This window comes from Pteronotus mesoamericanus, unplaced genomic scaffold, assembly GCF_021234165.1.
Source record: "Pteronotus mesoamericanus isolate MK-2021 breed Mesoamerican mustached bat unplaced genomic scaffold, CSHL_Meso_final contig_192, whole genome shotgun sequence".
Taxonomy (NCBI): Eukaryota; Metazoa; Chordata; class Mammalia; order Chiroptera; family Mormoopidae; genus Pteronotus; species Pteronotus mesoamericanus.
The window spans coordinates 2,694,895-2,706,111 of record NW_026555082.1 but is presented as its reverse complement, the minus strand read 5'-3'; the positions used below and the strand labels follow the sequence as shown (position 1 = coordinate 2,706,111).

At 67.7% G+C, this 11,217-nt stretch overlaps 2 protein-coding genes across 7 annotated transcripts in view; one reads left to right on the top strand and one right to left on the bottom strand.

Annotated features, from left to right (window-relative positions):
- The first annotated feature begins 1,660 nt into the window (after positions 1-1,660).
- Positions 1,661-7,292, top strand: XRCC3 (X-ray repair cross complementing 3). Its single transcript, XM_054567769.1, has 7 exons — positions 1,661-1,715; positions 3,677-3,814; positions 4,123-4,335; positions 5,086-5,240; positions 6,663-6,875; positions 6,947-6,990; positions 7,073-7,292. The coding sequence occupies exons 1-7, from the start codon at positions 1,661-1,663 to the stop codon at positions 7,290-7,292; spliced, it is 1,038 nt and encodes a 345-aa protein (XP_054423744.1).
- The window catches only part of KLC1 (kinesin light chain 1), a 41,582-nt gene continuing 35,993 nt past the window's right edge, over positions 5,629-11,217 (bottom strand). For 3 of the 6 annotated variants that reach the window (XM_054567757.1, XM_054567756.1, XM_054567758.1), the window contains exon 16: positions 9,391-10,684. In XM_054567757.1, coding sequence (XP_054423732.1) covers positions 10,601-10,684 — 84 coding nt within the window. In that variant the 3' untranslated portion in view covers positions 9,391-10,600. Of the gene's footprint in view, positions 5,915-6,122; positions 6,190-9,390; positions 10,685-11,217 lie in introns of those variants that run through there. The other 3 variants (XM_054567760.1, XM_054567761.1, XM_054567762.1) reach the window with 3 other exon arrangements.

The following is an 11,217-nucleotide window of genomic DNA, read 5'->3' as shown; positions in this document are numbered from 1 at the left end:
TGTCTCCTGTGCACAGGCCCCTCCTGGGTTAGAGGGCACGGGGCCCGGGGCTGACCGCCCAGCGCCTGGCCCACGAAGGATGCCTGTCAGTGGTGGCTCAGCCTCCCGTCCAGTCAGAACCCAGGGTTTGCACTCAGGCCCCTCCTGGCGGCCGCTGCCTCCCAACAGCCTCCCGGGCTCTGTCCGAACCCAGGCCCAGGGGGCCTCCCAGAGCCACCAGCCCAGGGGAGGGACACACAAGGCACGTCCTCCAGAGGTTAAAACTGGGCCTCGGCCTTTGGTCCAGGTGCTCCGGTGCCTGGGGGCGGTCGCTGGTCCTTGTCCCCCGGGCTCCGTGATTACGAAGATGGTCTCCCTGCCAAGTCAGGTGAGGACACCGCACACCCCTTGCTGTCTGTCCCAGGAATCTAACTCTGCACCTCAATGCAGTTTGGAGCTCCACAAAATGCCCATGGCCCCGCCCCCACGGAGCGGACAGCGGGCCCTGCGCCCAAGCTCCCCAGGCCTCCGGTGGCTCTGATGTGCAGCCCCCGGGGGAGCCGGGAGCAGGGGCACCTCGGTGTGTTTGCTGTCGGCCCTGTGCCGAACAGCCGACCCGGAGCCCCGGCGCCCTGCTCCAGGTGGAACGCGGGACCAGCCTGCTGCCGGGGAGCGCCCTGGCTGGGGTTCCGGAGCTGATTCCCCGGGCAGAGGGCCGGCACTCTGAGCCCCAGCTTCCTCCTGTCCGCAGCTGCCTCCCGGGTGTTAGGCCAAGCAGCCTCCAGCTCACGCCGTGGGCCCGGGGCGTGGCCATCCTTCCTGGGGCCAGCGCTGGGCCTCCCTGACCGGGCTGTGCGCATGTGGGGCCGGTTCTTGAAGCTTCAAAACCCACCTACTCTCCACGTTGGTGCAGCACCACAAGCCGTGTAGCCACCGTAGCGGAGGCGTTGGGTCTTGGTGAGCCAGCAGGGCCTGGCCTTGCTGGGAGACGGTGATGCCCGCTTCGGGCCGAGTGGCGCCAGCCTTGGCATTGCCACATGCCCTGCTATTTGGGGGCCGCAAGAGGAAGACAGAGTAGCTGGCAGGAGGGCTCCTGGGTGACCCTGAGCTGGGAGTGAGGCAGCCCAGGACCGGCGGCCGGGGAGGACCGAGCTGGCCGGGCGCGGTCTGCGTGGCAGTCGCATAGTCCCCGACCCCTGAGCACCCTGCAAGATCCCAAACTCACCCTTTCGAGATGCCCTGTGGAGAAACACTGCAGGGAAACCAAAGTGGGGGGCAGGCGGCACCTCACCGAGGAGCCCAGAGCGCACGCGTCCGCACCTGCTGGCCTTGCGGGGCCGGTGGGTCGGGGCGACGTCCTTTCCCTTTCTGACCCGTTCTGCGGAGGAGGGGCAGCACAGGACAGCCACGCGCTGCGCTGGCCGAGTGCAGGGGGGCCGGGGACTCTCCCGGGCCCTCAGCGCGTGGGTCGAGCCTGAGGTTCCTGACACCAAGCAGCGGCTCTGACAGAGAGGCTGCCGTGGCCCCACCCCGGGGTGTCCCTGCAGAGTGAAGGGGACGCTGGACGCACACCTGGCCCTCGCCCCCACCACGGCGCCTCCCAGCGGCCTGGGTCCCCAGCGAGCCTGGCAGCATGTGTGTCCCTGGGGGCTGTTCGTCCCGGTATCCGCCCCCTGAAGAAATGGACTTGGATCACCTGGACCTGAACCCCAGAGTCATCGCCGCAGTTAAGAAAGGTACGCTTGCCGGCGCCTGTGGAAAGCGCGCGGACCTGCGCGGGGCCTGGCAGAAGCGGGTCTGCAGCTGTGAGTGTGCGGGAGTTTACTCTTGTATCATTAGCTGTTGCGTTGTTTATTGGGGTTACACCTACAAACCTTGTGCTTTGTGTAAACAGGCGCCAAGGTGGCCCAGCGGCCCCCAACCCTGCCCTGCCCTGCCCTGCCCTGCCCTGCCCTGCCCTCCTTTGCCCTCCCCTCCCCCGACTCTTCCCAGCGCGCCCCGGGCGCCGATGCTGGAACACCAGGTGTGTGTGTTTAACTGAAAGCATTTTTTAAAAGTTAATTTTAGCCCTGGCTGGTGTGGCTCCGTGGATTAAGCACCAGCCTGTGAACGCAAGGGTTACGGTTTCATTCCCGGTCAGGACCCAGGCCTGGGTGGTGGGCCAGGTCCCCAGTAGGGGGCGCATGAGAGGCAACCACACATGGATGTATTTTTTTCTCCTTTCCCCTTTCTCTAAAAATAAACAAACAAAATCTTCAAAGGTTAATTTTACTTTCACCAAAGTAATAGCAGACGTGTCACCAGTCCTCCGTGGTTTTGCGTTGACCTCTGGGCCTCCAAGTGCGGAGCCCGCGGCTGCGTCTGGCGGCAGTCGGTGCTCGGACTCCCTGCAGGAAGGCAGGCGGGTGCCCCACTGCCTCCCACGCTGGAAGGCACTGGGTCCCGCCAGCGGGCAGGGCTGTGCGTGGGGACAAGGCCACCATGGAACCCAGGGGCGGGGATGACTCTGTCCTTTGTGGCCCCCCCCCCCCCCCCCGTCAGCAGTCCCCCTTTCCTCACACGCTGCACTCTCGCTGAGTCCGCACACCTTCCTGTGGGCCTGGCAGGCACCTGGGCTCCACCTTAAATGCTCAGAGGGCGGGACGGCTCGGCTGCGGGTCTGCGCCCTAGTGGGCGTCCTGGGACCCCTCGCCTCCCATCCCCCGTGGTCCCTGTCGGGGCTGCTCCCCCACGAGGGTGCTGGACGACCCCTAACGGGCCCGAGCACCCAGGGGCCGAGGCCGCGGCCGGGAGCTGGGTGCCAGGGGCCTGTTGGTCGCTTTCTGTTTCCTTTCACCCAGGCTGACCCTGTGTGTCTTTTAATCGAGCACTCGGGGCGCACGTATCTGAGGTAGTTCCTGAAAAGTTTGGGTTTAACTCTCCCTTATGCTGAGCTCTCTGTTCTGTTTTGTTGTTTTCTTTTGATTGGCTAACTATGTTTTTAGAGTTCTTTCGCTTTTTAAAAATCGTTACCCAAGGATATGCTTATTGATGTGAGACAAAAAAACGTCTTTGCCCCCTGTACACACCCTGACCGGGGATCGAACCCGCACCCTTTGGGTGCGTGGGACAAAGCTGTGACTGAGCCACCCGGCCAGGGCTCTTATTCTTTCTGTAGTTTGAAAGCAATGTGTTTCTCCAAGCGCATGGTTGATTTACGCACTGCGCTCCCAGATGACCGGATCTTCCAGACACATTAACTCTGAACCCCCACCCCGCGGGCGCCCCCTGACACGCTGACGCTCCCTGTCTTCTCTGTTCGCCCCACAAGCCAGCCCTGCGGCCGTCCTGGCCGGCTGGGCGGCACGGTGGACGCTTGTTGGGGCGGGGCAGCTTTTCTTCCTGCACCCCCGCCCGAGGCGCAGTCCCCAGGCTCGGGCCCGGGCCCTCGTGTGCAGGTCTGAGAAAGGTTTCCCAGCGGGGACGGGGCGGCCGTGGCAGCGTGGAGGCAGCGGGGGTAGGGGTGGGCGGCGGCGGTGGCCGCCCAGGCCCTCCCGTCCCGTCCCGTCGCCGCCCCGCTGCGCCCGGGCCCCCGCGGCTCGGGGGCGGGGTCTGGCTCCTGCCGCCAGGTCCCCAGACTGCAGGCGTTGCCCTCCCAGCCCCTGCTGTGTTGCCGTGCGCCACTCCTCTGGCCTGCAACTTATTTGTGTAATTTCAGCCAAACTGAGTTCCCCGAAGGAGGTGCTGCACTTTTCTGGACCCGACTTGCAGAGACTGACTGGCCTCTCGGGCCCTGATTTGCAGCACCTGCTGCGGACGGTCTCCTTGCACCTGCGGGGAAGCAGCGCCGTCACAGGTGGGCCGAGTGGCTGTGCTCTGCCCGGGCCCCGGGGCTTCGCTGGGCCCCTTCCCGTCAGCCCTGCTCCCCTGAGGATCGGCCGCGGGCCTGGTGGCGGCACCAGGACGGGCCCTCGCTCCAGGGGTCGGTCCTCAGGCCAGAGGAGGAGCGTGGAGGCCAGAGGCCGAGGGGCGCGGGCAGGGCCTCCTGACCAGAGCGCCTGCCGGTGGCCACCTCCTCACGCCCCTCCCCCCACCGCACACCCTGCCCACCCGCGGGCCCCGTGCAGGGCAGGGGGGCTGGGCCTGACTCTGCACCGCCCCCAGCACTCGACCTGCACCTGCAGCGGGACCGCTTCCCCGAGCAGCACCAGCGCCTGAGCCTGGGCTGCCCGGTGCTGGACAGGCTCCTGGGCGGCGGGCTGCCTCTGGATGGCATCACCGAGCTGGCCGGCCGCAGCTCGGCCGGGAAGACCCAGCTGGCGCTGCAGCTCTGCCTCGCTGTGCAGTTTCCGCGGCGGTTCGGGGGCCTGGAGGCCGGTGAGTGGCTGCCCCTTTGGCGGAGGGCGGGGGCCATCCAGTCGGCTTTCGGGGTCCCAGCTATGTTCTTGGCCGCTGTCCTTCGGGGCCGGGACCCAGGGCCGACTGCTGCGGCTGGCGTCTTCCTCCTCACATGGCTCTGGGTGCCCTCCCCGGGGAGCGCGGCCAGCCCCGACCCCATGCGGAGCCCGAGGCCCCGTCGCGTGGGCTGGCCGGCAGCTCCCCACGGCCTTACCCGCGCAGGCGCTCGCTCGCCCCTGCCTGGTCCTGTGTGTGGCGTGAGCGCATTTTCAAGGCTGCCTGTTGGGTCCCCAAGCGCTAGAAAATCAGGGTGTGTTTTCTGCCTGTGAGAGCCCTGGAGCAGCTCTAGGTTTCTATGAAAACCTGCAGCGCTGATGTGCGGTTCCCCCGGGGCTCCGAGGTCGCACAGGGCACAGCACCTTCTGGCCGCTGACCCCCGAGAGCCCACGGCTGTGCCCGCTCCCCGGACGGGGCACCTACCCGGGCAGCGAAGACACAGTGTCACCGTGGGGCCTGAAAGTGGCACCAAGGAGTGCGGGCCGATGGCGCCCTGTGGGGCCACTTCAAAGGCTGTGGGCCCTGCCAATCCCACCGACCTCCGCTGCGGAGCGAGGGCTCAGGCCCCGGGGGCGGCCCCCAGGCGGGCGGGGGCGGTGCGGGGGTGCTGCCTGCCTGCCTGCCTGCCCGCCCCCCAGCCCGGGCAACGCCGGCTCGCGTGCGGTCACCCAGGGGCTGTGTACGTCTGCACGGAGGGCGCCTTCCCCCACAAGCGCCTGCAGCAGCTCGTCGCCCAGCAGCCGCGCCTGCGGACGGACGCTCCGGGCGATGCCGTCGAGAAGCTGCGATTTGGTGACCACATCTTCATCGAGCACGTGGCCAACGTGGTGAGTGCCCGGCGGGCGGGCGGGGCCCCAGCGCAGACCTCCCTGGGGACAGGCCTCACGCTCAGAGCAACGTCATTCATGACCAGTGTGTCGCTCGGGCTGAACCGGGCGGCCCGGGCGTGCTCTGCCAGCCCTGCGCATGGGTGGCGGGGGGCCTCAGGTCACCGCCCACCGGGCCGTGCGGCTGGCCTGGCCAGCGCCGGGACGCCGTGCGGGTCAAGCGATGAGGGGAGGGGCCCAGGAGACGTGGGCGGCGGGCGCTGCCCCAGACCGCACACGGGGCGGCCGCTCCAGCAGGTGGGTCAGGGCCTGGCCTGCCTTAGAGCTGTTAGAAAAAGAACGTCACGTGAAGGCATATAAACTTTTAATTTTAAAAAAATTTACAGTAAAGTACATCACACGCAGGGAAGGAACAGGGAACAGAGGCGGGCCTCCCAGATGCTGCCCAGAGGCAGCTGCGCCCGCCCGCCGTCCTCCGGGGTCCCGCCGGGCGGCGTGGTGGCTCGTGTGACAGTGTGTGCCGGGCCCAGGACGCGGGCTGTGGAGGGAGGTCCGTGCGGCGGTGCCCGAGCTCCAGGGCCCTCGGCCGGGGCAGCTGTCCCCTGGCCGTCACAGGGCCGGCCCCGGCCTCGCAGAGCAGCGTGGTCCCGCGTCCTGGGGTGGGCGGGGCGTCACTACAAGAGAGGGCGGTGGGTGGGAGCATCAGGGCCAGGCCACCAAGACCTGGTGGCCTTTCTGCTCCCACCCTCTGTTCTCTGCTCCCAGCTCTGGGGGAGACAGGCCTCCACCCTCTGCCGGGGACAGGTCTCCCCGCGGAGCCCCGCTGGGCCTCCTGGCCCTGCTCCCACCTGCCTGCCCCGGTGCCCGGGGCGCAGGACTCACGTTGACGGCGTCTTCCAGGGCGCTGCCTCCGCTGCCCTCCTGGCCCTGGGGTTCTCCTGCACACACCCTGGGGGCGGAGCACAGGGCAGGGTTTCGCCTCAGGACGTGGAACCACGGGGACCATGGGAGACAGCACTTGGGTGTTCTGACTAGACAGCCCGCGTTCGGCCGCCCAGCCCTGGGGCCCGACAGTCCCAGCCACCAGGGCTGCTCGGGGGACCGGGCACCTGCAGCCCCACCTGGGCCACGTGCGGCGTCCCGCTGTGCGGCCTGGGGCCGGGAGGACCGGGACTCCCGCCCTGCTGCCTCCCTCTCGCCTCTGCCCGGCTCAGGGCCACCCGGGGCACAGCTGACAAGGCCTCGTACTGGTGGCCCCAAGTCCAGGGGGTCAGAACCAGTTGTGCGGCCATGGAAGGAGGTCACACTATGGCTGGGGGGGGTCGGGTTCCCCACCAGGACTTGGTGAGACACCAGGGTGCACGGGGGAGGGGAGGTGTGGGCCCCCCCAAAGGTGACAGCCCCCCGCCCCTGGGCTTCCAGGACGCGCTGCTGGAGTGTGTGAGCAGGAGGGTGCCTGTGCTGCTGTCGCGGGGGTCGGCCCGCCTGGTGGTCATCGACTCCGTGGCGGCCCCGTTCCGCTGCGAGTTCGACGGGCTGGCCTCGGCGCGCAGGGCCCGGGCTCTGCAGGCGTTGGGGGCCACGCTGCGCCGGCTCAGCCAGGCCTTCCGGAGCCCGGTGCTCTGCATCAACCAGGTGGGCCGCCCTCCCCGTGCGCCCCCGCCCCCCCCAGCAGCTCTGCCGCTGACCCTCGGCTGACCTTCCAGGTGACGGAGGCCACGGAGGAGGACAGAGCGGCAGGACCGCCAGGGTGAGCGGGGCCCGGATGGGGGCGGGGGGGTGCGGCCTGGGGGCCTGGTGCCAGGGAGTGACGCCGGTGTCCCCTGCCGCAGGGCCCCGGGGGGGCGCCTCGCTCCGGCCCTGGGCATTGCCTGGTCCAACCAGCTGCTCCTGAGACTGATGGCCGACCGGCGCCGCCCCGAGGAAGCCGGGCTGGGCCGACCGGCCCGCACCCTGAGCGTCGTCTCCGCCCCCCACCTGCCCGCCTCGTCCTGTTCCTACACAGTCGGTGCCGAGGGCGTGCGAGGGACACCCGGAACCCAGACCTGCTGACCGGGGCCTGTCTCCGGCGGGGCCCTCCCTGTGTCGGGGCTCGGGCCCAGTCGGCCCAGTGCTCACGTCAGGGTCCCCACAAGGGCCGGCTCGGACTGGCCTGCCGGGAGCCCACGTCCCCTCCACCATGCCGGCCCCGGCGGGGCGCCCGCCACGGTCCCGGGGACCCCTCCCCGCGGGCTCTGCCGCAGCCCCCAGGGAGGGCTCGCCTCACCTCTCCCCCCGCCACCGCTGGGCGGACAGGCACCGGCGGGCGCGGGCTTGTGAGAGGTCGGCCCATCTGCTAGGAGAGCCGGTTCCGGGCGGACGAGAACCTCGTTTTAAAAAGAGCTGCATCCCAGCCCGTCCTCCGTGCCTCCCCAAGCCCGGCCTCAGCGGGGCAGGAGCCCTGACCAGGACGTGGTTGGACACCGGACAGGGCCACCTGCAGGCCCCCGAGGGGCTCCCGGATGGAAGCGGACCTCCTGCCAGCACCTGGGTTACCAGCTTGGCGGACTTGGAGCCTCGGGTCGCGGGCCCCGAGGCCCAGCCCAGAGGACGTGGCCGCTCTGTGTGTGGGCAGAGTGCACACCCGCCCTCTCCCCGGCGCTGTCCGGGGCTCCCGTGCTGCCTGGCCCGGGGCGGGGGCCTCAGACAGATACACATGTGAGCACGTGCGGCCGTGGCCCCTGACCCTCCACTGGTGACCTGCTCCAGGCCAGGCGGCCGCCCGCGTGTGGGACCCTGTGTCGCCCTGGCGACCAGAGCATAGGAGGGACCAGAGCTGAGGGACTCGGCCGCCCTCCTCAAACGGGCGCAGCTGACCCTGGGCGGTGCCAGCTCTGGGGCAGGCCTGCTGCTGGGGGCTTTCCTAGGACGGTCCACCTGTAGCTCCTGTCACGTTTTCAGAGTGGCCTGTGGCCCCACCAAGGTTGGGAATGGCTGGTGTCAACAAGGGAAGGGCAGGGGCTTTGCAAAGAGCCTTTCTGCAGAAGCACAGGGGACTTTGTGGCAGGAGAGAAGACACTTTATTTTTGTAATTAAATATAAACATTTTCAAGTGGTTTTCTAATTGAGTTGACACAAATGAGAAGAAACCAGGGCGCCAGGACAACAGACACGTGACAGACGATCCGGTGCTGGGTCCCCCGCTCCCGCCCGCCCCGCGCAGACCCGCCAGGAGCCCCCAGTTCCTGAGGCACGCGTGCCCCACGCCAGCTGTCCCGCCAGGGACCGGCACTGAGCCGCAGAAACCACGCTCCCCCCGCACGGCTGGTGCTCCTTGAAAACGGTGTGCGCACAGGTCGCCTGCCCGCATGGGGGGCGCTGGTGGCCTGAGCAGGCTCCCAAGCATGAACACGACACGTCGTGAGGCAGCCACGGACGTGCTATGCAGGGACACCCCATGAGGTCAGGACAGTTCTGCTCTGAGCCACAGGCCGGCGACACTTGCATCTCACTAGAAGCGCCGACTCATTATGGGGTGTCCCCAGCAGCTCCTTTGTCCCAGAGAGGACCCGCCTGAGCCCATCCAGTGCTCTGAGGTTGGCCAAAGGCGGGCTGGGGGCCCGCCGCCCCCTGCCTCGGGGAGAGTCGGCCTCTCCACGCCCACGAGTCCCCACCAGGGCTCACGACAGCCTGGCTCCCCCGAGGCGCCCTCACCAGCAACGGGAAGCGCTGCGCACCCGGCAGGAGCAGGGGGCGGGCAGCCGGGCCTGCAGGACGTTAGAGCAGCCCTTCTCCGCTTCTGGACAAACCAGAAATCAGAGGCTGCCGACACCCGCGCAGGCCCCCTGGACGCAGAGGCTGTCGCAACAGCTTCAGACCCTCCACCTCACCCCCTGAACGCTCAGCACAACTTACAGGGGCACCACGACTCTGAGGGGCCCTGGGAAGGGTCCACACAGTCGGGGCCGCCAGCCGCTCAGTTCAGTTCTGTTCAGGGCCCCCGCCCCGAGGAATCAGCCCCCAGGGGGACGGTGGGTTTCAGAGCCAGCCCTGCGGCCGTGGGGGAGCAGGTGCTGAGCGGAGCTGAGGCGGCCCAGGGACGCTCCTGGTCCAGTCCCCCCCCCCCCCCCCCCCCCGCCCCGGGGCAGCGCCCCCACCACACCTCCCCAGGTGGGCTTCCGAGCCGCTGGTCCTGCAGGCACTTGACTGCTCCTTCCGCAGTTTCTTACGACCCACGGAGACTCTGTGACTGGGAAAGTCAGCCCCCATCCCAACGTGCGAGATCTAACGAGTCAGGAGCCAAGTGCATGCAGCCACCAGCTGGGCTGCGGGGAGCCGGAGAACTGAGGCCAGCCCCCCGGGACCAAAGTGCACTGTCACCAGCAAGAAGCCTGCGCCACGAGGGAACGCCACTAAACCGTGCGGAGCTTCTGAAGAAGTTTCAAGTCCAGCCTTGCTGTGACGAAGCCCCAGGTCCCCTCGTGGCCTCCAAGGCACCACAGAGCGGACCTCGGAGAGCTCCCCGCCCCCTCTCCCCTGAGCCAAATCCCTCAGGGAAAGACAAAAGCCAGCCCTGCTGGGACACCGCTGTGTCCCTGCATTAGAGGGAAGTACCTCCCACCTGGGGGCCTTCGCGAGGACGCTCAGCGTGTCAGAGCCCTCCAGCCTAGAGTGACTCCGAGCTCCCGGCGGGCATGTGCCCCTTTGTACGCACACCAGACGTGGTCATCTGGAATCAATCCATCATCTGCTTACTGTTTCCTTCACCTGCTGGCTGGGCCTGCAGGTTCCCGTGAGGAGCAGGCCCTGGGGTTGATGCAAAAATGTTCCTGCCAAAACCCATCCTGCGTTACTTAACTGGACAAGAAGAGCTTTTTCGGAAATGAAGCGCACGGCTCCGTGGGCGTGGCACACAGGCCAGGGCTCCACGGGTGGACGTGGGAGCCCAGGGGGGCGGGGGGGCCCCACGCTGGAGCACACCCGAGGGACTCCTCCCGCCACCCTCTCCCCCTGCACCCCAGCATTCCTGCCCCAGGCCGCTGGGCGCCTACTCTCCAAGGATGGAGTTTAAGGTTCCAGATTCCCCTACAGCCTGTTAAGTATCGCATTAATGACACTGAACTTAAGTTAGACTTTGAGTCATGCAGAAAGTGCACGTGTCCGTGAGTGGCGGCTGAGTCCAAGCTGAAGCGCTGCCGGGCCCTGTGTGCGCCCTGGGCCGCCACGCCCGGCGAGCCGCACGGTCGTGCTTCAGCAGCGCTCGGCCACGAGGCCTGCAGACCACGCAACAGAGTCGGGCGGACCTCTGCGGTGGGGGAGGTCGCCCCCAGAGAAGGGAGCGGGCGGGGCCTCGCCCCGGGCGCCGGGGACGCGGGGCTCAGCTAGCTGGGCCTCGGCCCGCAGTGGGCCAGGTCCGTGTGGCTGGCACTCACGGCTCTCGAGTCTGCTAGACAATTATTTCGTTCCTGCGTGAGAAAACAAATGGAAAAATTATACTTAACCAGCACGTCCAATCTCGAGCGGTCTCGACTCTAACGGTGACAGCCACACGCGCGTCCAACGCTCAACCGCACAGGTGCGACCAGGGGGCCCAGGAGGGCCGGGCTGTGTCCACCGCCACCCGGAGCCCACAGCTCCCCGCTCTCGACGGCGCGGCGTGAGGCAGAGCCCGCGCCTCCCGCCGCCGTGCCGGCCCCTCCCCCGGGTGCAGCCCTCCCAGGCGCTCGGCACGCCCGGGACGCAGCGCCAGGCGGGCGGCGGCCTGACTGTGCCCCACAGCCACACCGGACAGAAGAAACAAAAAGGCCGTTTCCGATGGAGAACAGATGCCCACAGTCTCCCGCGTGAAGGTGGCAGGTTCATGCACAATGGGGACCAAGTGCTCACGGCCACAGCGTCAGTGACAGTAGGTCAGTCACGTTAGTAAAGTTTTAAATGGTTTGAAGACACTGAACAACAGCTTAACGAGACAGTAATTAGTTATAAACTCATTAGAGGC

What these genes read in the sequence shown, in the direction of transcription:
- XRCC3 (XM_054567769.1), top strand. Translation starts at nt 1,661, where the DNA reads ATGGACTTGGATCACCTGGACCTGAACCCCAGAGTCATCGCCGCAGTT. An exon ending in CATCGCCGCAGTTAAGAAAG is followed by an intron (nt 1,716 to 3,676) that starts GTACGCTTGCCG and finishes GTGTAATTTCAG; the next exon opens with CCAAACTGAGTTCCCCGAAG. An exon ending in CGGTGCTCTGCATCAACCAG is followed by an intron (nt 6,876 to 6,946) that starts GTGGGCCGCCCT and finishes CTGACCTTCCAG; the next exon opens with GTGACGGAGGCCACGGAGGA.